General features: G+C 50.7%; 9 protein-coding genes across 9 annotated transcripts; 1 reads left to right on the top strand and 8 right to left on the bottom strand.

Moving 5' to 3' along the window:
- Window positions 1-400: 400 nt before the first annotated feature.
- On the bottom strand, window positions 401-3,054 carry BDW74DRAFT_165214 (putative anaphase-promoting complex component Cut20/Apc4; the record flags this gene model as incomplete). Its single annotated transcript, XM_073726390.1, has 5 exons — window positions 401-723; window positions 787-1,741; window positions 1,793-2,336; window positions 2,397-2,745; window positions 2,799-3,054. 5 exons carry the CDS (start codon window positions 3,052-3,054, stop codon window positions 401-403), a joined length of 2,427 nt encoding a protein of 808 aa, XP_073588602.1.
- A 421-nt stretch (window positions 3,055-3,475) lies between these two features.
- Window positions 3,476-5,489, bottom strand: BDW74DRAFT_173358 (uncharacterized protein; the record flags this gene model as incomplete). Its single annotated transcript, XM_073727777.1, has 3 exons — window positions 3,476-5,140; window positions 5,193-5,403; window positions 5,458-5,489. 3 exons carry the CDS (start codon window positions 5,487-5,489, stop codon window positions 3,476-3,478), a joined length of 1,908 nt encoding a protein of 635 aa, XP_073588601.1.
- A 1,343-nt stretch (window positions 5,490-6,832) lies between these two features.
- Window positions 6,833-8,619, bottom strand: BDW74DRAFT_143927 (uncharacterized protein). Its single transcript, XM_073722940.1, has one exon. The coding sequence runs from the start codon at window positions 8,235-8,237 to the stop codon at window positions 7,158-7,160; it is 1,080 nt and encodes a 359-aa protein (XP_073588600.1). The 5' UTR covers window positions 8,238-8,619; the 3' UTR covers window positions 6,833-7,157.
- Window positions 8,620-8,698: 79 nt separating this feature from the next.
- Window positions 8,699-11,232, bottom strand: BDW74DRAFT_45096 (Zn(II)2Cys6 transcription factor). The gene is made up of 3 exons (XM_073732835.1): window positions 9,981-11,232; window positions 9,786-9,929; window positions 8,699-9,737 (listed from the first exon to the last, which is right to left on the bottom strand). Exons 1-3 carry the CDS (start codon window positions 10,794-10,796, stop codon window positions 8,865-8,867), a joined length of 1,833 nt encoding a protein of 610 aa, XP_073588599.1. The 5' UTR covers window positions 10,797-11,232; the 3' UTR covers window positions 8,699-8,864.
- A 172-nt stretch (window positions 11,233-11,404) lies between these two features.
- Window positions 11,405-13,474, bottom strand: BDW74DRAFT_186268 (multicopper oxidase; the record flags this gene model as incomplete). Its single annotated transcript, XM_073731229.1, has 3 exons — window positions 11,405-12,594; window positions 12,659-13,133; window positions 13,198-13,474. The coding sequence occupies 3 exons, from the start codon at window positions 13,472-13,474 to the stop codon at window positions 11,502-11,504; spliced, it is 1,845 nt and encodes a 614-aa protein (XP_073588598.1). The 3' UTR covers window positions 11,405-11,501.
- Window positions 13,475-14,654: 1,180 nt separating this feature from the next.
- BDW74DRAFT_143921 (uncharacterized protein) lies at window positions 14,655-15,441 on the bottom strand. Its single transcript, XM_073722939.1, has 2 exons — window positions 15,125-15,441; window positions 14,655-15,067 (listed from the first exon to the last, which is right to left on the bottom strand). Exons 1-2 carry the CDS (start codon window positions 15,284-15,286, stop codon window positions 14,849-14,851), a joined length of 381 nt encoding a protein of 126 aa, XP_073588597.1. The 5' UTR covers window positions 15,287-15,441; the 3' UTR covers window positions 14,655-14,848.
- Window positions 15,442-16,323: 882 nt separating this feature from the next.
- Window positions 16,324-18,697, bottom strand: BDW74DRAFT_143919 (uncharacterized protein). The gene is made up of 2 exons (XM_073722938.1): window positions 17,029-18,697; window positions 16,324-16,975 (listed from the first exon to the last, which is right to left on the bottom strand). Exons 1-2 carry the CDS (start codon window positions 18,478-18,480, stop codon window positions 16,811-16,813), a joined length of 1,617 nt encoding a protein of 538 aa, XP_073588596.1. The 5' UTR covers window positions 18,481-18,697; the 3' UTR covers window positions 16,324-16,810.
- Window positions 18,698-20,728: 2,031 nt separating this feature from the next.
- BDW74DRAFT_143914 (uncharacterized protein) lies at window positions 20,729-22,157 on the bottom strand. Its single transcript, XM_073722937.1, has 2 exons — window positions 21,788-22,157; window positions 20,729-21,735 (listed from the first exon to the last, which is right to left on the bottom strand). The coding sequence occupies exons 1-2, from the start codon at window positions 21,906-21,908 to the stop codon at window positions 21,077-21,079; spliced, it is 780 nt and encodes a 259-aa protein (XP_073588595.1). The 5' UTR covers window positions 21,909-22,157; the 3' UTR covers window positions 20,729-21,076.
- On the top strand, window positions 22,144-23,578 carry BDW74DRAFT_143910 (uncharacterized protein). The gene has a single exon (XM_073722936.1). It carries the CDS (start codon window positions 22,647-22,649, stop codon window positions 23,055-23,057), a length of 411 nt encoding a protein of 136 aa, XP_073588594.1. The 5' UTR covers window positions 22,144-22,646; the 3' UTR covers window positions 23,058-23,578.
- Window positions 23,579-23,785: the final 207 nt, after the last annotated feature.

Here is a 23,785-nt window from a genome sequence, read left to right as displayed (position 1 = left end):
CTCTTTCAACCTGAATACCTCTAAGGAAGTCAAAAAATATAGTTATCAAACTCCAACCGGGGCCTGAATTCCGACCCTGTAGTTACACGTCGTCTAATCAAGAAGTAGATCCTGGATGTATCAGCTGCTGCCTGAGGGCGGAAGCGGGGCAAGGAGCAGATTCCCTCCATACGACTCGCTCGCTGCTTGTTTGGAGAAAATTTTCCGATACCCAGTTTGCTTGTTGTGATTTTACCACTTGAAGAACCATCCCACTCTCTAGCAGATATGCCCTGGCAACGGCCCACAAGGCCGCCAGAGAATCCATTGGAACTTCAATCGAAGAAAAAGTTTTCCATCCCATTATTATTAGTTTTAATCTGACGATTTGATTCGTGCAGTAAAATATGTCATTAGCGTACTATTCATCCCCATCCTCTTCTTCTTCGTCGTCTCCCACCTCAGCATCAAGATCTAAAACTTCGTACCGTAGCGCCCCTGCGTACAGCACACATATCGCTCTTCGGCCCTGACGTCCATTCACTTCGAATCTCACAGGTCGGGCTTTCGGTGCGAACTGATGCTTGACTAGTTGGGAAGACTGGATATCAATGTCTGTCATCTCCTTGACAGCGTCAACGTGGTGGACGTCGTGGTAATTAATCGTAAATTGATAGGCGACACCTAGTGGATATTCATGCGGCGGTGGTTGGAATGGAAGTTGAACGATGTATGAGGCTCCAACTGGTAGCCAGACAGAGTTAGAACCACAATGCAAGCCCGATAAGGCATGGAGACATCACGTACCGTTATTTGACCATAGTACCATCAAATTATCGCCTTCGGCGAACTGCACCTGACGGATCATACCATAATGGAAGTTGACTACTCCTACCCGGGCTTCTCGGGTTGAGCTGACGCCATTTTCCAAGTCCAGGACCACTCGATAGATGTAGACCCGGTGCTTTGACGTCGCCAGCCTTGAAGCAACATATATCACGCTCAGTTGCTCTCTTCCGACGTCTTCGTAGCGCATCGTTGAGTCGAAAACCGTCTGATCACAATCCCGGTGCAAGGTGAGCGGTGATCGATGCAATATGCCTCGCTTCTGCGTTACTGCAATCTGACTAAAGACCTTTTCGAACTGCAGCCCCAGGCTTTTGGTAAGGTTATTGAGCTTTGGAAGTTCTGCAGGCTCCGCATCATCAGCTGCTTGGCTCTGTCGGTCCAGCAATCTCTTGAACATATCGTAGAACGACCGGTTATCTCCCTTGGTAGGGGCCCATTTGTCGTCCGAGGAAACTGGAGGCCTTGGGAATCCTATTATGGGTAACTGCTGAATATAATTCCGTAACGAGCTCTTGGTCAAGGCACCTCGGATGTACTTCAGGGTCAGTGGATATTCAACCAGATCGGTTTTCTCCATGAGTTCTTCGAGCGTCTGAGACATGGGCTCTGCACTAAGCATATCGATCTGATGACGAATCCATCTCGAAAATGCATGGAATTGCGTCAGCTCTTCGTTGGTGCTTATGATGATGTGATGGGCTAGAAGATGAAGGCAATCGAGCGTCTCAACGATGGCGTTCAGATCTGAAGTTTCAAGGCCAAGGACCTCGCTCAATTTCTGGAACTTCGAGAGACCAATGAGCCGGCTAAGAAGAACTTCGCATCGCTCTAGAGCGGGAAGAAGGCACTCGTGCGTCAGCCGTCGGACGATCTCGTAGCCAGTCGCTACGGCTTTCTCCCATCTTTTATGTCCCTGTACCATGTTAGTCTCAAAACGCAAACATAAGGAAACAGGAAAACATACTCGCTCCCCAAGAATATCCACAAGGAACTCCCTCATAGGCTCAAAGCAATCCCCCGTGACAACCAAATGATAGGCCGCAGTGACAAAATCACAGTGACACTTCTCCTCCAGATCTTGGTTGACACTGCGCATGTACCTTGCCGGTAATTCCTGCGCATTCTTCCATTCCATCTCAATCTGCCTTTGTACCTGACAAATATACCGAAGTAGACTCTGGAGCTGCGTCGTCTTGTGCGCAAGAAGCGACAAGTACCGGCCAGAGCGCGTAATGAACCGCAGATCAAGCGTAAGGAGGCGCAAGTTGCTTCCGGACGATGCAACTAGAGCATGTGTTGAGCTGAGCGGACAAGATGCATGCTGAAGAATAGTACAGGGCTCGGGGGAAGTAAACCGCACGGAGCCGATCTCAAAGCAATCAAAGATTCGTAGATGGACAGTACCGTCCTCAAAACCGACAAGCAGAACATCCACTGCACCGCTCGTAGCTTTCTGCGAGGAGTGAAAGATCGCATCGATAGACGCCCGAGAGCTAAAGACATCGTCGCTATCATGTCGTCAGTAAAAGAAACCACCCTCTCCATAAACAAAGGTAGTAAGAACTTACTCGCTCCCCGTGGACGGCAAGGTACTCAGCCTCGGCAACGAGCTCTCGATATCCAGCAGCGCCAGCTCCCTCGGCAAGTCAGCCTTAAGCAGAGCCGCAGCCTTGGAAGGCTGCATATCCAACGACAGGAGATCATCAACAGAGAGTTGGCCCGCAGCCTCATGCAGCTGACGCCTCGCAACCTTGCTATCGGTAAAGTTCACCCCCCAGCCTAGGCAGGTTACTTTGAGGCTCTGCTCTCCACTCTCACCATGTGCAGGGTAATGGTGGGCGATTTTCCCGCTATACGCGCTTATGACGCGGACAGTGGAATCCGCGCACGCGACAGCCAGGAGATGGCCTTTTGAGTCTAAGTCAGCCTTGCGATTATATCGTTAGATCAAGGGTTATTTGGTAATGTACCGTTGTTCTTCCACCGCACAGCCCGGATCTCGCCGCTCCCGTCATCCTCGTCTAGGTAGGGGTCGCCCTTGTAAGATCCCCCAAAGACCTTTTGACCGTTCAAACGAAAGACGTGGAGTTCTTCATCCTCAGTGACCAAGGCAATGAGGTCCATTGACGGACAATATGTGACCATGTCGGATTTGCATTTTGCTGGCAGCGATTTCTCCCCGACGGGTGTGAGTTGTGGCTGGATCGGAGAATCATCTTGAGCCATCTTGAGACGCAGTATTCTTTAGTCCATCATATATTTTAGAGTTAATACAGGCGCGGATGCGAAGATGCGCGGGTTTATTCTTCTGGTCCTGTTGTTGTTTGAGGAACGTGACTTGGACGGGTGTGGGAATGGATTCTTGGCGGCGGGTGAGTCTCTACGAGCCTACCATTCCGTCCACAACTGGAAAGCCCTATCGATTGTTTAATTTACATTGGTCTACCGAGAAGCTATACTTTGTTGGATGTTAGTGATGATAGGGATAAAGAAGTGTTCAGGAAGATAGTCTTCATGAATTTATTCCATTGATTAAAGGGATATCCATCGACTAAAGTTACAAATATATATAAAAACAATCGCTTCATCGCTGTGCTATGAAACCATTCCTATTACGCTCACCATGCTAACCCAAAATAAAAATATATCAATGCAAATTTTCAGACAGATCTGGCGCTGCTCCAGATTGAATCATGTTCTTCAAGTAGCTTAACTCATCAATCATCTCCTGCATCGTCGCAGACTGAGAGAGGAGCATGCTGTACCGACCAGGGTCGTCTGTAGGCGTAATGCTTCTCTCGGACCTCACGTCTTGGACGCTTTCAGGAAATCGAAGGGTAGACGCGGGAGGGCTTGTTAAGCCAAGGCCTTTCAGCTCCATGGCTTCAAAGAACGCCGCGTGACGCTTGGGGTTGCTTTCGAGGAGGTCCTCGTCTTCCTCGTTGATATACAAACCTGGGATGTTCAGGTCTGAAGGAGATAGCGCGATTGAGAGACGAGGGATGGAGAAATCCACTCGTGGAGAGTCCTCAAGCTGAGCGGGGGATTTTGAGCCCACAGTTAGGTGTGGGGTGTTCGGATCGCTGGATGCGACATCAGTGGAGGTATCAGATAGCTCTGAGAACCCAATTGCTGGAATGGCTGGAGAGTCCCGCTTCTCATTGAAAGTGGAGGAGGACGTTATCGACTCTGGCGAGATAATATCAGTATCAGTGCTCCATTCCGAGAAACGGCTCTTCTCGCAGGGTCTATCGCCATCGCCATCGATAGATTCAGTTTCGGTGAAGTCAGAAAAGTGGCTCGCAAGGGCCTCCATATCCAATGCTCGTTCTTTCTCTTCAAGTTCACGCAGGGCCTCGTCCATGACGGACGAGGGAGAGTTCGGCAGGGTGGGAAGCCTCTTATTCACAACCGCTATCGGGGTTGGTGTCATAGATTCTTTCGGGGACGATAAGTCGCCAGATGGCCGTCTGAACATAGAAGGCGTGGATGGAGTAGAAAGAGGCCTTCTCATAGAAGGTGAACGGATGGGATGGCCGGCATTGCTGGGAGGAACCCACGGCTGCTTCGGCCGCAGAGTCAAGGGATTTTTGGGTGTAGAGCCATCCGGAGAGTTCGCATTCAATGCGCGCCGTTCTTGAATAGAGAGGGATACCGAGTCGTGGGTTCCCGCAGATACAGGACGCCGGAATGGGAGGCTTGGGCTAGCACCGAGCTCAGGCACATGTCCAATAGATGGAGAGCGTATGTAGCTATCATTTGACTGACTTCTGGCATGATGACGATCATCGACCGGGGGGCGTAGGTGCGTGTGTACACCAGCTTGTTGTACGAAGACTTCATCTTGTTCAATCTTTGGTGAGATATTCGGCGTAGAGCCGTTCCATTGACGAAAAGCGGCGCGTAGACCTTTAGACCTAGGCGGAGACACAGAACGCGAAACCTTTTCCTCAATCCGAGAGTGCTTGACTTTCTGCGTGGCGTGGACGGGCTGGGATGCGCCACGGTTGGTGATGGCTCCAAGCGGAGAAGTACTGAAAGACCAATTCGGGGTCGGCGTCTGTAGCAGAGGTGGAGAGGTACGGAGACGAAGCTTGGGCTTTGGCGGCTCCCGAGGATTCATGTATTTGTCGTCTGGATTCATGGTTCGCACTGGTTTCTGAGCGCTTGGACTCCTCGCCCGCGTCGGATTCGTGTCTGGAAGAATAATGGGAACTTGAAGGACATTAACAGGTTGGCCCGGCAGAAATGGGCAGTGTGTCGTCATCGGTTCGGCTTCGTTGTAGTGCTCGACATCGTCATCCAGCAGATACTAGGAATGTTATTAGATCATTGCGTTTGAGCGCGAGGTCTGGAATACTAACATAGTACCAGTAGGTGCCCCCCATCTTAAGGCCCCCAGAGCGCGCAGGAATGGTGTTGTGCACCATTCCATCGCAAGTTATGTTGGTGAATGTATGACATCCTCGCCAATGACCAGCACCGACACGCTTATCCCTTTCCATTACATATGGTTTCGCAAAGTTATCCCAGGAGCCCAGCAATTTCACTGAGCGGACGTTTGGACTCGTGCAGCTATACCAAGAGTCGTTAGCAGCATTCCAATCCTGGTAAGCCAAGCGCACTCACAGCAAGAACGTCATCAAGGTAGTAGAAGTCATGGCGCAGACCGATTCCGCAATAAAGAAATGCAGAGTCGAAGTAACCCGTTATCAGAGACTCAAGAGGGCGTAATTCAGCGCGAGTATAAAGAGCGAACCCAGCGCAATCGCAATCGCTGTATCAACCAACACCAAAGGAGTGTTGTCTTTCCAAGACCAGCCCGGAAGAGAGCGAATGAAACGAAAGGAAAAGATAGAAGAAAGGAAAAAGAAAAGAACGCTTTGACGGCTAGAAAGCCAGCCTTGCCAAAATGAGCGAGCTTTGGAATCTGTAGAGAACTGCCAAAAGAAACTCAGCCCCCAGGCGCGGCCGAGCGCAGATATAGGACCGCGACAGCGCACTTTCCGACCGTTCCAGTCAAGACCAAAATAACAACAAACACCAACGAAAGGGGCCAGAACGATCCGAGACTGAAAATCGAGACGGGCGTTCTGGGCTGTCAACGCTTCAGTAGCCGCGCTGACGCAGGGGTACGAGATTGAAGAGCCCTTATATTAGGCTGAGGGAGCTGAAAGCCAATGATGAGGGCGAAGAGCTTGCTGCAAGCGCCGACGCTGCGGATACGACACTTGGAGGAAAGAGGCGATTGGAGGACGAGAATGAAGGCCAGCGCTTGCTGCAGGAGACGAAGGAACGTTTCGAAACAGTTGACAATTGACACAAGAGGGCGTTCATACGTGGCACGGGCGACAGGTTGAGCGATGAGGTCGAGTTATAAGTTGATCAGCGATCGGATTCGGGGAAGGAAAATCGGAGAGGATCGATCAGCGGAGAGGAAAAGACTCAGTGGGCCGTGATTTGACTGGGAACGTCATTCGTCAGTGCGAGACCAAGAGCTGTTTTCAGTTAGGGGACTTACTCGATCCATCACAGCGCGATGGCCAGGAACCAAACATGAATCGCATTCGCGAGCTGCTGGCTGAAGCAAAAGGAGCTAGCGAAATAGCGAGATCGCTGCGCATGGTTCCTGGCTAAACTGAGCCTAAAAAAGCGTAGTCTGGGAAACTAGCAGGGCGCTTACAGACTTGACAGTGGAGAGCTGGAAATCACAATCAAATCCGCTTGTTCCTTGCGTCCAGTCCATGATGCCCATCACCGTGGCTGACGTTTCCAAGTGAACTGAAGATGAAACTGAGCTCTCTTTTTCTCCAAGGATTGGCCGTATCTGCAGCTATTCATCAAACAAACCAGACCGAGACTGACGAACGACGCTCGGACTGGCCGGAGATCTCTGCCCCCCCCCCCCCCCACAAACCAGGATATTATTGAGTCTGCCAATCACGTTCGCAACTGCTGATGCTAAAATAATAGCCAATTCTTCGGTCCAGTGAGATCATAACATTGGGAGTATACCAAGGAGCTATAACAATTTATTGTTTCAGGTGTCACCTCAGGGTCGGGTGTCGGATGTTTGAGGATCAGGAACCGGAACGTCACTCTGAAGTAAATCGTTTGGATACTCCGTAACTATCTAACTAGCTTTAAGTTCCAGACAGCCAGCCGTATGGTTTCAGGCTGCCAGCGCCTACTGCAACATTTTCCGATCAGGGACCAGGCACTGGAAAAAAGCAAACTCATAACGCCTTCATGAAACACAACAATCCGACCGCCGCCCATAAATCATAAACGAAAAGAGTGGAGGTAAGCTAAGAATAGAAAAGACCAAATCAATGTGAAGCCTTCGTCTTGTCATACTTCTTATTCACCGCGCCCAAAACACATTTTAGGATTCCCTCCGCGTCCAAGACAGTTCCTTTATCCCCCTTCCAAGGCACCGTGTCAACGATGTCCCTGATGCCGTCCAAACTCCGCCTCTTGACGAGCTCATCATCCAATGCCTCCAGGTACCTTCTCGCGGGCTCGTCGTCACCAACCTGGAAAAACTGGATGCCCACCTGCCACGGCACAGCCTGGACGTCAGGGTGATCCAACTGTTTAGCTGTGTTGACTATCACGATTTCCGCGTCATCGGTGAACACCCCGTCGGTTATGACTATGATGTTGAGGGGCTTGAGCTCCGACTCGCGACCCTGGGTGGTAAGGCTCTTCAGATCACGCAGGTAGGGGTTGAGGATCTGATGGAGGCGTGTTCCGACTGGCGTCGCGCCGCTAGGAGAGACTGATTTGAAGATCTCGCGGACACCCGAGGCGTCAGTGACGTTCTTGTAACTGCCTGTGCTGCCACCTCCGGATCCGAAGCGGGACTGGTTGCGGTGGTTGAGGAAGTAAATGTCTATTCCGTCGGCGTCATAGTGAGTGCAGATGGGTGCGATGGCGGCGATGGCGTTTTCGGCTTCGTACCAGCGTTTGCCGCGCATGCTAGTGCTGTCATCGACGAGGAAGATAGTGTCGAAAGTGCTGAGGAAAGTATATGCGGTGTCGTTGGGGACGATGCCCGTCGAGCTGGATGTGTTCGCTGGTGCCGCAGGGGTTGTGGTAGCTGTTGTACTGGAGTAGGGTGGTGGTGACCAGACGTCCACGCCAGAATCCTGACTTGGCTGATGGATGTTCTGCGCCTGGTAGGGCTGAGTGGGCGATGCCACGGACTGCACGTGGGAGTGCAGGGATTTGGAGCCAACGGATCTGCGCTGGGCAGGGACCGCGCGCTGGTTATCCTGCGAAGAGTGACAGTTGCCCATGATTGTGTTGCTGCTCTGGGCTGATGGCTGAGAGCAGTTGTGAGATGGAGAGGAAGAGGACGGGGACGAGGAAGATGAAGAAGAGAAAGGTCTTTTCAGAAGAGTCATTAGGAGAGTAAGTGAATATGTTGGGTGATTATGCAATGGACAGTTGACTCAATCTGGATCCGGAACCTAGACTACTGCATTCACTGCCTTAGGCTTACCATACATTCACTGGGCAAAGTTATATACCCAATTAATGTCACGGGCAAGGCTCCCAAGGCGTTATTCTGCGGCGAGGTTTGGCTCCTCAAATATTGGTTTCGTCTGAAGCATTGCCTAGCTTCAAGCCATGGTTCATGGTAGAAGCTCTTTCACAAACTCTAGGGATAAAGGATGCGGAATGAATGTGGTTTGGTCCCGGTCAAGTGTACGAGGCTGTGTTCGGGGCGCAGCCCGGAAACTGCGGCCTGCCCTACCATGACCATGCAGAGTAATCAGCCTTACCTTGCACCCATCCCACTAGTGCCTACAGTCTAGTAGAATAAGCATCGTTCGTGACACATGGAATCAACCTTGAAACAACAGAATAAAGGTGACTTGTTCAATATATACCAACTCCAAGACTATATACTATTTCATTATACGCCCGAGCCCGACGCCAATCCCATGACATAACCCACAGACACAGCCTCCCGGTTCCAAGTCCCAACTCAATGGTATCTTTCAATAGCAAAACTTATTATGTGATGGTTAAATGTTCCACGTAGGGACCAATACCTGGTTGAAAGCGCTTGCATCGCCCCTCGCAGGGAAGATTATGCCAGAGTCGGTCTCCTCCAGCCCCTCAAACACCCCCGCTTCAGTTTCTAGAACATCAATGAGGGCCAAGGCCTGGTCGATGCCAATGTTTTGCCCGATGAGCCGCAGACTATCGCGGGTCCACATGCGAAGTGGATGATCTCTAGGTTCTGTGCCTCCGGCAAGCGTTAATGGCCAAAGGAGGAGCATTCCGCCGACGTAGCAGTAGTTCGTGGGAACAGTGAGCTCGGATGCAGTGGAACCTTCTACCCCCAGGTGGTATGCAGCACTGGCGCAGATGTCGCTAGCCAGTTCACGCGTAACGTTGCGGATCCGGGCGCAGTGACTCTGTAACTCCTTGGACATGGCCATTGTCGGAGAAAATGCCGACAGCCGACGGAAACAACTTAAGATGATCTCACAGACAATAATCCGTGCACACCTATATTGATTCCAAGTATGACAGATCCAAAGATCACGGTAGACGTGGTATTGATTATTGTAGGGAAAGGGTTTGTTGCCAAACATCCTGGCCCATTCCTCAACCGAGGAGCACTCGTACGTTGTGTACAAGAAGTCAGGCGGACCAGCCGCAACCCAAGCCAACAATTCTGCTTCAATGGCGTATGCAGCGGACAATGTTTCGTTCGCGTCAGTCAAGGTCTTGGTTCGGATAAGATCCGCCCGAAGGTTCGAGAGTTTTCCGGTTATGACTATGAGACGATCGCAGTAGGCGTCTATCTGTGGTCGCAAGTACATTGCAATCTTGCTGCATTCCAAGAGATCTTTTGGCACATGCATTCCTCTCTGAAGACAGCTGGTGATCTTCTCACTGTTAACTTGGTCCACTTCTGTGGAAACTTCAACACATACAATCTGAAATCTCAACTGAACAAAGAGCTTGAGCCCTTCTTCACTCTGGAGGTGTTCTGGCCCTCGTAACTGGAGTAACCCGGTTGCCCCTATTATATGCATTGTCCACTTTTCGATACTCTTTATTGAACGACTAGTAATCACCTAGATTCGTCATTAAATTGCATATTCATCTGAAACAAGATTAGGGCATACCTCATAGATAGCCATTAAGAGAACCGCTGACAGGGTTGCGTTGGCTCTGGATTCCTTTTCATTGGACATAGCCCGCAGTAAAAGTGTAGTCGCAAGTTCATACTTCTCCGCAGCAGCGCTATCCAAATCTGGGGTTCGTCGCACACGCGCTATCATGGCAGTCCCCACGGATACAAGCGCAGCCATTTGCGCCTGTTCGCTCAAAGTAGCGCTCGGATGCCCCGGCGACTTGAGTTTGAAGTTCACCATAAACATCTCCCCGGGCCATACATTATGCCAAAGAAAGTAACTGACGGCTTCATTCACAGTCAATTGCCACGAGGGCTGTACATTCCAGGGCTCGTTGGCGAGTTGTTGAAGATGAAGCTGTTCCTCGTTGATGAGCTTCACCTCTTCGATGCCATCATTCAAGTCAACGATGTCACTACCAGTGTATACTGACGGCGCCGATGGCGATGATTGCGTTGGCGAACTCGCTTTACCGACATATGAGGATGCGCCCGGACTGAGGCTGCTGCTGCTGTGCGACTCTGGCACGACGCTAGGGGATTTTTTGTTGGACGCGGCGGCAGTAGATTCCTTCTTCTTGGAAGCAGCCGTCGTCTTCTTTGTGCGTCTTCCCGAGGCGCCATTCTTTGCCTTCCGTACCACCTGCTGGCTCTCATCCCGAAACATAAGTGACAGCTCATCCCGGTAGCCGGGGCAGGCCCGGTTCCCCTTAGCGCACTGCGAGCAGCTCGGCCGGCCTTGATCGCAACGGATCTTGCGAGATCTGCATTCGCCGCAGCCTTTACTCGGTTTGCCGCAGAAGACCATTCTGACCTAGACGGTTTTGGCGGGGCCTTCGCGCGAGGGCCGCCGAAGGAATCGGTGTGGAAAGTAGATACGATGATCGTAGTAGAATGCGAATACGACACAGACAGGCAATTGAGAGAAGAAGCAGGAAAGGGTAAGCAGTGCGAACGCGCAATCACGTCGCTAACCAGTGCGGGGATAGCGCTGACTCCCCTCACGTCCGAGGTTAAGAACTTGAGCTTTCCCTTAAGGGTTCACGACAGTTGCTAGTCGCCTACGTCCTGGATCAGAGCTCCGATCTCTGTCCTTTTTCGCCTGCTGACTCGTGCGCACTGCGCTGTGATCTGTTCGAGTTACCCCGCCTCAACAGCGGTGACCCCGGACTGAGGAGGTGGCTGGGCCAGGCCAGGGTCAGGGGTATTGCTAGTCTGGCAATTTGTTACCGCTGAACTCACCGCTGTAGCGGAGTAGTAGTGTGCGGATGATTTTCTTTGTACCGCGGAACGCTCCATTTCGTCCCAGCTTCCTTCAGTCAATTGAAGGACCCGTTATTCTAAGTCCTTAAAGCCGCGGAACAAAAACATGTACAGCATTTCTTTAAAGAAGTATCAAGCGAATGCATGAATAGAGTGATCTATTACAAATATATTAAAATATTCCAGAAACAAATCTGGGTTATATACAGTTGTTGTTGCTCAGACCAGAACCGGATATGAAGCCTCTGCTTCAGAAGCCGTCGTCCTCCAACTCAGACTCCTCCTCGCTTTCCACAAGCTGGTACTCCTTCGGAATCTCAGGCCACTCGTCAACTCCATCTAGCAAAGCCAGCGCCATACCTCCGCTCTGGTGGATTTGGATATGGCAATGCAGCAGGAATGCTCCAGGGTTGACGACATGGTACCGTATAGCCATCCAGGTCGGGCCAGTCGCTGCCGGGGGAGTCGCAAAGGTATCCCGAATTTGAGGTGCTTTGAAGTTGAAGCTCTCAGGCATATGCTTCGCCGCCTCGGCCACAGAGGTGTAATTCCACTTTCCGTTTCCAGAGCCGAGAACGTAGAATTTGTTGGAATGTTTGTGGATTGGGTGAGGGGGCTGAACGGCGTTGGCGACATCGAAGACCAGGTCGACCCAGGTGCCGTTGTGAGTAGCGAGAGTAAAGTTTTTGCTTCCTGTCTGGGGATAGAAGAGGAGCGGTGAATCCATCTCTAGCTCAAGGGGGAAGCTTGAGTTCCCCATGGTCCAGGTGTACGAAGCGTTGTATCGCTCGAGGGTCAGGATAACTGTCTGCGCGACGTCTACCTGGGTCACGTCTTGAGGAGCAAACGGGACTATCGTTGTCTCGTCCAAAAGGGTATGGTTTCCTAAAGGGGTTCCGACAAGATCGATTGAAGGAACTGACGGGCGTTGTTGGAGTATGCCATTACCGTCGTGGTAGGTCATTAGCGCAGTGCCGTGCATGATCTGGTTGAGGCCGGTATTGGCCACGCGAACGGTGTAGTCTCCCCTTGGCTTATCCAACTTCACTAGTACTGAATACCTGGCTCCGTTGGTGATGGTGATACCGTCCGCTTTAATAGGTTCGATATAGTTTCCGTCGACAGCATAGATGTACATGGGGTGCTCATCAATTGAAAAGGTAATTGTGGAAACGAACGCAGCACTGATCAGATCGAAGCTAGCGTATGCGTTGGTAGCGTCCGGGTAGAAACGCTCTGACAGGCCATTGCTCGGAACACATCCAGAAAAGACTGTTGGAGGAATGGCGCTGAGGTTGTGTGACCAAGTTCCCTGCGACAGTATGTTGTTCGGCGGAAGGCATCTATAGAAAAGTCAGTTATAAACTGGCCCCGCTTTTACGATGATTGTCCTAAACTGGATCATACCCTATGTCAGTCAAGCTCTGGTTGCCCAGAACGCCCCTCTGCGCAACGGAGGTGTACTGGTCAAGAATCTTTTGTCCCAGACAGGTCACGGACCCTTTGCCATTCACCAGCAAAGCATTGGCACACACTGCATCACGTCCCATAGCTTTTTCCGCGTCCCAGAGTTCCTCTGAAGTAAGTTTGCGCACATCCGACAGCATGATAGGAATTGATGTGCTTTCGGCGAGTTTCATAGCTTGGATGTCTTCCTGACTTTGAGCGATCAACGCGAAAGGCCTTTCAATGGATTCGTCAGACAGAATATGAATCGCTCCGTAAAGCCCATCCTCTTGCTGACCCCGGTTGTGAGCGTGATAGAAATAGCTTCCATGGTTAGTTGCTCGCCACTTGTAAAGAAACGATTCTCCAGGAGGAATGGGCCTTTGCGAAAGACCGGGGACTCCATCGGACCACGGAGTACCCTGCTGCTCCACGCCTGGTGCACAGTGTCAGCTTCTAAAATCCTTCTGCCAATGTGCACAAGGGAGAGGAAAGTGTACCGTGAAAGTGAACAGTGGTGGGGAAAGGCATCTCGTTGTTGACCAAGAACTCGACATCATCCCCTTGCTTCAACCTCAGGGCCGGGGCTGGGAACTGGCCGTTGGCCAGAATCATCTTTCGGGGAATCCCAGCGGGTTCGTAATCGTCCCATGTTAGGTTGACTTGGAAGGAGATCGTATTCCCGGTCGCCTTCACACCTGCATCGTAGGCATAGGTAGACGATAAAAGGGAGAGCAGGAGGGCTGGCAACGCCAAGCCACGGCGAAGGAAACCCATGGTGGTGAAGCGGCGAAGAAGCCAGATCAATAGCGCTGGAAGCTAAATTGAGTGCAGATGGGCGATAGCTTTGAATAAATAGGCCTTTCGCCAGGTGGGCTGTGGGAATGCATATGAGGCGCTTTGCTGCGAAAAGGAAGCCTTTCGGCTGCGCGACAGCCCTGGCATGCGAGGCCCCCATAGGGTCCTCCGTAGGGGAATTTGAGAAATCATCATAGCTCGAATCTAGATTGGGTAAAGATAGTGCGCCGATCTATTGGATGCATGAGTCAGGTTTGCCGATCATTTCCAGGAGCCCATGAACAAGCGGGCGCTCCCACTCTCGGGCCTTGACGGAGTCGAAGGATTTTCAGTTCACTTTGGTCCGGCGACTCAACAATCACCACCCGACTTTTAAATCGGATTGCGAAGCCCCAAGGCTGAGTTGACATAAGTGACCTGGTATCCTGGTCCGACCACGAATAACAATAACGAAGCTTGAGTTTGCCTAAAGAGGCCTGAGCAGGCGCCCCTGAGCTAAGTCCTGAAAAGGAGAGATTCAGCGCCTCGATCGTCAGTTCCCCTGCCTGTGGCATGGGCATACTCAACACGCCGCTAGCGTGTGATTTATTTTGTTTGCCTTTTATCCGAGAAGTTCATCGCCGAATCGCCGGCCGAAAAGCAAAAAAAGCGCGGGTCCAGAGGCGAGACTGGAGCTTCATGCATCTGATATCATCAGCAGTGCCAGCCGGGCAGCTCGTAGCGCGCCCAAGGCCATGGGTAAATCAAGGCGGGTCGATCGGCACGGAGGGGTTGATCGTGATCGTGATCTGAGTTTTGGCTCCTGACGAGCACTCGCAATTGTGCCGTTACACTGCCATAAGCAACCAGATCTGTCGATGGCCTTGGTTTCTCTCATCACGGGTATTCCACGAAGCAGGCATTGTGCCGGTGATGCAATAGGAACGTAGCGAAGACACGGAAGCAATACTGCTGCTGCAGGAACTGGCGCAGCTGAAAGAACGACGAAGAAATGGATCGGTGGAGCTGGTGGAGGCTTGCTGCAGGATACGCAGGTCAGACCCACAGGGTGAATCTCAGCTGGAAGCTTGGCCTTCGGTCGAACTCCGAGAAGAATCCGAGAGTTTGGTCCTGACATTTTTTCTGCGCTGTTCTACAGTCTAGACTACAATGGCAGTCATTCGATAAATATTTACGATTCGAAGATTGAAAACTAACGAAGCTGCAGACGAAAGCCACGGATGAAATATAATATACATGGGAAAAGGCACGCAAATGGCGCATTCGAAATGTGCCCAAAATCATCAGGTACCGACCGACAAGTGATGCGAGGTGATAGCAGAAAAGGGAGCTGTATTCTTGTCGAAGAGCCTATCAAGAGCTACTAATAACAAGCCAGCAGGGCTCCTTCGGTTTCGATACTGACTCCTCACTGGCAGCAGGTTTTCCGCCTGGTACAAACTCCGGCGCATCTCCCCGCAGCTGAACGCACTGATTCAGAGGCTTTCCTTCCAATTCATATGAATTCTCTCCTCTCCACGGATTCACAAGTGATGCGTGGATATCAGTCCCGACATGAGATGGCTGATAGGCCTAACGAGAAAGCTCAATTAGCACTAGAAAATACTAAAGTAACGAATGTCATCTTACCTGATGGGAACCGGGGAACCGATATTCGTCTAGAAACAGGCGATTCTGGTACTCATGATATTCATGGTCTGCGGATCTTCTGAACGAGCCTGCGAATCCCCATTCGACCGCGTACGGGACTGGAGGGTAAAACGACTGAGGAGGCGGAAAGTCGTAAGGCATGGCCGGAGGGGTAGTAGTAAACGGTCTCAACGGTGGGCTGCCTGCATGATGGCCAGCGGGTCGGCCCTGGAGAGCATTCCAGCCCCAGAAAGGAGGAGGAGCGTGAGAAGGATGCTGAGGATGATGCGGATGATGATGAGAAGGAGGTAGAGGAGGAAGAGGGTGAGTAGGATCTTGAGGACCAAAGCCATAACGCGAATTGGGGCACCCATCAAAGTGGCCTGACTCTGGGTGCGGATTGTAGGAACTCAACGCGTTCCGTGATGCGAAGCTCCTCTTCCTATGAGAAGAGCCAAATGGCGCGCCGCTCTAAACGAACACAGTCAGTGTTGCTCTCAATGACTATGCGACACAGAACCGGAGGACGCATCTGAAGACAGAGCGGAGACATACTGAGCTTCTCTGGTACTTGTGACCTTTTCCCATGGTGGGCGGCTTTGGTTGCTTTGGCTGCTTTGCTTTGGGCTTTGACATGAGGAAGAAAGAAGGAGGAGGAGGCTGCGAGCTCGTGGGTGGTCTCAGTTGCTGTAGGATTCTCTCAAATAACGCAGGCACGTCTGTTGCTGACATTGACATTGGAAACTACTTTGTCCCAGACGCTCGAGAAGGACGATATGAGATTAAGTAGAGTTATCTTAGAGAAATAGCCTCTGGCTTTGTCTCTCTTATCCTTTATGGGAATGGTTAAATTTGTGTATTAGTTGTTTAGTTATCCTGTGGTGGCGGTCTGAAAGGTGAAAGGACCCTCTAAATATGGCCAACCATTGTTCGGGCTTGCATTCATTATATTGCTGATTGTTGAAGACCAGGGACACTCATTTGCCTCATCAATGTTCTCTACACAAACATACGTGGAAGGCGCGTTCTCGCTCTATCTAAGCTGTACATGTTTCGTGGGGGCTTATAGGGACTTAACTTTCGATTTTGACACTGGTCCAGATGACAGATTGAGCTTAAGAACATATTTGTTAATTTATGCTACTTACTTACAAGCTCTTATTATTTTTCTTGTTCGTCTTGATTTTTCTTATTTCACCATAGGAAGAAACAGCAAACAAGTCGCAAAGGACGAAAGGAAAACATGTCTCAGACCCGTTCCAATACCAGTCGATACTAATTACCGCCGTCATAGCCCCTTGGTGACCATTAATTCTGTAGCTAACCGTTCAGCTAGTCGTAGATATATGCCAGATGACCGAAGCGAATAGCCCAGGCAAAGAGGTACGGCGACAGTTCCACAAGATTGAACATGCGGGCTAGCGAAAGCGCAGTGGCGATTGTTGAGATCTTCTCTTTTATCTTTTCAACCGTTATTTGTGTTTTGTTTTGTTTTGTTTTTGTTTTTTTCTCTCTTTCTTTTTGTTGTTCTGGGCGGGTTGTTGCGAATAAAGACAAAGCTAGATAGACGTGGAAAACGAGAGGAAAGTACTCAAAACAATAGAGCGGGATGTCGCCCAGATTGTAAAACGAAGGTGACAACGTACTGGCTCAGTAAGTGATCCCTTGAAGAAGGGAAACCCTAGTCTAGTCCATCTCAATATGAGCCTGTACTTCAGCAAGAATAGTGTGAAGAGACTGTTCAGCGACCTGCTTCTCGAAGAGCTTCTTCTGTGCCAAAGATTCAGCTTCCAAAGCTGCCTTTTCTATGCTCTGATAATTACCGAGCTGCTGCTGTAATCCAAGGGCAAGCTAAAGGAAGTTGTTAGTGACAACGCACGTGGATGATGAAACCAAGGACTTACACGAAAATGGGTGTCCCTTTCCGACCGGCTGAATGCCTCTCCAATTCTATTGCAAAGAATGTCCAAGCAGTCGTGAAAAGCGTCCAGATTTTTGGGTTGTGTAGATCGAGCTGACACATATGAACCTGCTCCCGCCTTGACGGGCCTGGGCGTAGGAGATCGGTTTGACTTCTTCTGGGCAGAACGCAGCAGTATGTTATTTATGACACGCCCGGACCCTTGAGCTATCCGATGGGGACTGCCGGTTGAGGCAGTCCGTACGAGTGGCTTGCGAGCATGGGGATCCGGAGTGACCGATGGCTGTCCCTTCTGCACAGGGCTGGCTTTGGTGCGTGTAGACGTGGTATGTGACGCGAATGACGGGATATTTCCCTCTTGCTCCCGGATAGGTGGCGCCAGGAGATGAGGAACTGTGGGGGTTGGTGTCGTTGGCGACTCCACGTTTCTAGGGTTCCGAGAACTCTTATTCCAGCTCACACCATCTGAGAGCCGGGTGTGTTTTGGCTTCGACTTTGGGCTTCTCTCGTAATCGTTACGAAGGAGCTGGCTCTTAGCCGTATTTCTCTCTGTGTCCGGAGTTCGGTTTTCGATCAAAGGAATTGGCGCCTGAATATCTTCCTTCCTGATGCGCTCCTTATCAGCAGCACCGCTTCGGGATCTGAAGATATTGCGGAACCTTTCGAGGTGATGGTTGCTTTTCGATTCTGTAAGTCTGGACGTGCCAGGGCCGTGGCAGACTGATTCATTGCCCGAAGCGAAAGGCGCAATCGCGTTGAATTTGACGTTCCTTCCGAGATTTGTGGGTACGTTCAAGCGCCCTGCGGTAGTGACTGGAGAGCTGTGTTGCGGACCAGAAACATTAGAGACGTACGATGAAGCCTGGAGAGAGGATACCCGGGGCGGATGCGGGCTTGGGCCAACTCTAATCACAGTCTCAGGAATTGAAGCGTCCTCTGGTGGAGAGTTAGACAGATAGTCCCTGTAATCAGATTCAGCCCCAGCTGGAGTCTCTGGCGCAGCTGATTTGCTGGAAACTTGGCGCGTTTCGCTCTCTACATGGTTGAAATACCGTTCTGGTATTTTGGGCACATTGGGTTCTTCCTCAGAACGCAAACTCTTCGAGCTCGGAGAGAAGAGGTTAATGAGGCTGGGCCTATTGATGGGCTTCCGTGAAAGAGACAGCTCTTTAGCACTGATGTCCCTTCTTGGAATGTTGTCGAGAGAGAGTTGAGGGCGACAGAAATTCCGCGTTGTTGGAGTACTCCCTTGGCTGTTACCACCGCTGCCTTTCGACCCTGCTGTGTCCCTCGATCCAGGAGTTGTTACTACAAGACTGTTGGTACTTTTCGGGGTGCTGGGCGCGAGTTTGCCCAAGCGTTTCATCAGAGAAGGAGTGGACCGCTCAGTATTGGTATTGGTATTGCTTGACGATGGACCGGAAACTCTTCCCATGATTATGTCTTCGGCGGATGAAGCAATCTTCAGGGTAAGCCCTGGGGGACGATGGCCTGAGGTTCCCAAGGTACGGGTGCGATATTCTCCGGTAAAGACATTCTCCGGTCTGTCAGGATCACCAATATCTTTGAAATCCCAGCTGCTTCCAGATGAAGAAGTTGCAGAAAGGGGTGTCAATGCAGATGCTGGTTCCGTGTCATGGGTTGACTCGGGGATCGAAAGTGTGGTCTGCTCCGCCGTAGGCCTGGGACGAGGACCACGAGGCTTGTCGACAACACGAGCGCTAGTAAGACAAGGCTCACTTTGCCTTGCCTGTAGCGCCGCACCTGGGTGTTCGGCGCTGCGTCTTTGGATGGGAATGGGGATTGAGCTGCCGACTCGGGTGCCTTTACTAGCAGAGGTATTGGCAGCTGTCTTGAGACTGGCGATTCGAGGGATACGAGAACCTGTGCAGTGTTCTTTGTCGTCTGCTGGCGAAGTTTGGTGAGTGCCTGGGCTGTCGTGAGTTTCGGTTCCCGGCGACGGGTTGCTGTCCTGTAGCAAATCTTCGCGAGTGTTAGCTAAACATATCAAGGATGTTGATGACGAAGAGACATACCGGCTTGGGCCTGATCAGCATGGTTGATGGACATGAGATTCGGCTTGCTTGAACAGCCAGACAATGTGGTTGTTTTGAAGTGCTGGCTAGGCTGCACTGCAACGTGTTCCAGGAGTATCAGCACTTCAGTCCTGAACTTGAGCATACAATGCAGTTCTGACTGGGTACCTAGGAACAGGCAATTACCTTTTTCAGAGTCGTAGAGGACATCAATATGCTCCCCATTGCTTTCACCGTTGACGGTTAGTTGCATGTCGGCAGCAGAATGCTCTTCGGAGGAGCCCAATGCCTCGGAAATCTTGCTGAAGGTGATGTTTGAGGTGAAGGTGCATGTAAGTTTCTTGGGGGCCAGAGAATGGTCTTCTGGTGTATGACTCTCAGACTAGTCATAAGGTGGAATGGTAAGGAGAAAGGTGTGAGGGAAAGATGGGAAGGGGATGATTTGTGGAAAGTGTTGCTAGGAATAAGTGTTTGCGATTTGTGTTCAATGTCGCCGTCTAAAAGTGAATTGGTGTGCTGCATTGTAAGCAAATTGCTTAGTCGGCATAGACCAAACAAGCATGGTTTATCCCTTTTTTTTTTCACTTGTCACTCCGATTTCTCTGCTCCCCATGGCTTGCTGGGGCAGTACCAGAGATAGAGCCTCTCTGTAAAGCATACATGCATTAAAGCATATGCAGAGGTGTTGGACTATGGCCTGAAGTTGTGCTTAATGAGTATCTGCTTGTATAATGAAAGCCTCATGTGTAGCAGTACTCACTAACCTGGACAATTATACCATGCCCCTAGTATCTGTGTATCGCTTCGAGACAGTGACTGTACTTCCCTGGATGACCAAAAAAATATCATTCCGCTGGCACGTGGTCAACTTGACGAACCCATTGCTTCCAGAGCCCCTATATATGGTGTTTTATACACCTTCATCCCTTCCTTGAGGTGTCGGTACAGCCGGAACCAAATATGTACCGTGTTCATGCAGACTTTCAATTCAGCATACTCTGGCTGTAAGCGAAGGTAGACACGCGGCATGTCTTGGTCTAAGCAACCAGCATCAAGCAGTGGACATCCCGAGGACGGCTAGACTCTCATTACTCTGGCAATCGCGGGGCTGTTGTTGAATGTTCTTGGAGTGGAGCTGGCATGACAAGGTATACTGCGCGCTCGGAGAATAGTGTTGTTCTTGAAAGGGAGCCTTCTGCCCATGAGGCGCTCTCGAATTGAGACTCAAATGCCTTGACAGTGGTCCCAGTATAATTTTAGAGTCACAAGCAGACTCATAAGTAACTCTGCATCTTCTGCCAGAGGGCAGAGGCATCTCTACTGTCCTTGGTTGAGATGGACGTGATGTTACCGATGTGCATAGATTCAAGGGACATCGTGGGCTTGGAGGTAAATATCAGCTATTTTGGAGTTAGTCCAGATGAGATTGACTTGCTGCGACATGTTCTTGACACGGATGGGCTCATATCGCCTTGTTTATTCGCATTTTTCCAGTGATAGCTAGAAGCCATGATGTAGAAGGATTGTTTGGTGCACGAGATAAAGAAGCTGTAGATGAGGGAACAGAAGTATGAATGAGGCGTTTGAGACAAACCAGATGGAATAGCTCTGTCCCTTTTTGCTGTAAGATGAGAATGAGAGAATGTGAGCTCTCATGTGTGTACATAGGTCTAGCGCTCCCGTGTGAAGCGATACTCTTTTAGGAAACCATACTGTGACAGGCAGGGCACCTGCACCCCGGGCAGGCAAACTGGATGAAAATACACCTTCACCATGTAGAACTATATGATATCAATACTTTAGCTCTTTATTCCCCATTCATCCTCCGAAAGGGCTTACAGCTTCCAAGGAAGACCATCTAGATCTCGGAACCGCTTTCATTCACCTATGCTGCGAACTTGCCCCAGGTATAGGGTTGAGTTGGAGTGTACCAGGTCAGATGGAGAGCTCATCAAATTGACCACAACAGAGCCACCTTAGGTAGCACCTGAAGATTTAGGTGTCCCTTACATCAGTAAGCTCCCCGCGTTTCCTTTTTCCGACAGCTTGATTTGACGAGCTTTGAGCTTCCGGCCCCGTCCTTGTCCATTCGCTGATTTCCCATTCTATAGTAGTTGATTGGTCGTCGCTTACCCCGGCGCCGCGCCTTGTCTTCATCACACGGCCTAACCCACTGCCTTCAATCATTTCCTCAAACCAGGGGATACCGTCGGTAGTCCCATGCCTATAAGTTGTAGCCAGCCCTGGAGCAGAAGCATCAGGCGACACAATGGCGGGTGGCGAAGAATTGCATGAAGCGTTCGGAGCTGAAGTAGCTGATACCTGCCTAGCAAACTCAGAAGAGTGAGGCGGTTCTGGCTTCTCCCACCGCGGAAGAAGATGCAAGTCCTCTAATATCCGCTGGTCATCACCGTACAGGCTTCCAATTGTCACGGACATATAGTCAGCCTCCTCGCGCGGATGTTCACTCCAGTAGGTGAGCGGCGATCCACAGAAGCCGCAAAACACCCTCTGCGTGTGCGGCGCATGGTGCGGAGAGAAGATGCGGCGGATGGTACCATGCGTTTCGTCCGGGAAGAAAGACTGGGTATGGGATTCATACCAGTTCAGAGGGACTCGGAGCCATGCGGTAAGTGGTGCGCCATATGATTTGCCTGTTACAATGGAGTTAATGCGACGGCCTCACAACTGCAGGCATCGACGTACGATTGTCTCGGCCGGCATCAAAGTAGACTTGGGCGTGGTCAGTCACATCGTCAGGGATTCGGATCAGATATTGGTTTCGTCCACACATGCAAGAGCCACGCAAAGATTCTTGCTGGTCCATGTTGTTGATGAGGGGAAGCTGTGCGCTCCTTACATCAAAAAGAGTTAGCTTTTTCTAGCCAGGACGATGGCATGCGGAGATGAGGTCATAGGCCCACGGTATTTAGCACAAAGGGCCATTGGTATGCCATTATCAAGTATCAACCCGTGGAAGGATATAGAATGTCACGATCGTCAAATGATCAGACAACCCAGAGAAAAAGCAAACAATATTTCCTCAATGATGTGCAGGACAACTGCTCTACTAGCCAGTTGATGGCGAGGCCGAAGCTTAGGACACTTCTTGAATCTTCGCGATCATCCCGCTGGCTTACTGGAAGCTGACTGAATTATTGGCCGTTCAGTGACCAATAGGCCGGCTTCAGGAAAAGATCGCAGTGGATAAATCGTGACTCTGAATTCGAGTCTTGGGCCACGAGTCGAGACTTCTCCGCACGCTAAAGGGGTCTAATCTTGAGGATTTGCGATGTCGCGGTTCCTGTCTCGACACCAAGTTTACTTCACCTACCCAGAGTTTACAAAACTCTCTGCCTCCGACTTCTTCTCCATCCACTCCTTTAACCCTCCGTGACTACCCTCTACCTCTACTCATATATAAGTATCCAGCTCTCCGCGTCCTATCTCTACTGTCGCTGTGTCTTTGCCGGTCACACTTACCGTCACATGAGAGCCAAACCCGCCCCTCTTTTGCTACACTCGCTCCAACCCCTGGGTCTCTGAGAAAGCCCAGGCCTGCAACATGCCATCCGCGCAACTTCCTCCCATCCTCACAAGCTCTTCCGAGCCATCATATTCTCCCATCGCAGCCAGTGCGTCCGCAAACGCAGAGGACCGACACGACCGCTCTTCATCCACACCCACCAACTCGTCCCGGCAGGGAAACACCAGCGAGAGGGACAAGCCTCGATTAACGGAGCAGGAAAAGAAGAACAACCATATTGCCTCGGAGCAGAAGCGACGCGCAGCGATACGCGAGGGATTTGACCGACTTACAGAGCTCGTTCCAGGACTTGAGGGCCAAGGGCGGAGCGAGAGCATCGTTCTGAAGAAGACCGTCGACTTCATCCACGAGCAGATTGAGGAGCGGAAGAAGCTCATCGCAGAGATCGAGCGCAGAGGGGGCAACATTCCCGAAAATTTGCGATCATAGGTCACTTTTCCTCTTCGCACATGGGTACCGAGGCCCCTCGGCGTTCAGGTCATGCTTTGCATCTTCCTCAACCTTTCACGAATAACGACACATATAACTCTTGATACCACGAGGTGCTGCATACGCGGTGTAATGCGGCTTACATCATTGTCGAATACAGCCGGAGGGCCTTGCGTCCTACCTGTGCCGGAGTAGGCAGGTTGCCAGAAGACACATATCCTCCGCCGCAGTATTTCTCTTTGATTTACATACTACAGAAGGCTGTCTCTCGCGTACACTCGACGAGGATTGGTTTCTCAAGAGCTACTTTGTAATGCTTTAGCGTTTGGGCACGCCGAAGATCTTAACTTATGTGATCAGATCAAATGTGCACGCTGCTGTTCTTTTTGAGATACCACCAACAATATCCAATTCTCTAGCGATCACTTATATGAACTTGTGTGACCGTAGGCTAAAGTGTCTGGCTGGGTCTTATCAATCTATGCAAAAGTACTCCGTACACCGATAGAGCACATTGCCATGTAGCACATGTCACCCCCGAGTCCTATAGTACCAAATTACCCTGAACCATCATCGAGTGCTACAGCCGCTTCGCAAATAGCCTAGCCCATCCACTGCGCATTTCAATTCAGTCACGGAGGATATTCCTGTCCTAACGCAACATACTACTGTATATATGGAGTACGTGCCAAGCTTCACCGCCAATTATCTACCTAGGTAAACGAGTA

Source organism: Aspergillus multicolor, assembly GCF_047715735.1.
Source record: "Aspergillus multicolor strain CBS 133.54 unplaced genomic scaffold BDW74scaffold_2, whole genome shotgun sequence".
Classification (NCBI taxonomy): domain Eukaryota; kingdom Fungi; phylum Ascomycota; class Eurotiomycetes; order Eurotiales; family Aspergillaceae; genus Aspergillus; species Aspergillus multicolor.
The sequence above is the reverse complement of the archived record's forward strand: the minus strand, read 5'-3'. Positions and strand labels throughout refer to the sequence as shown.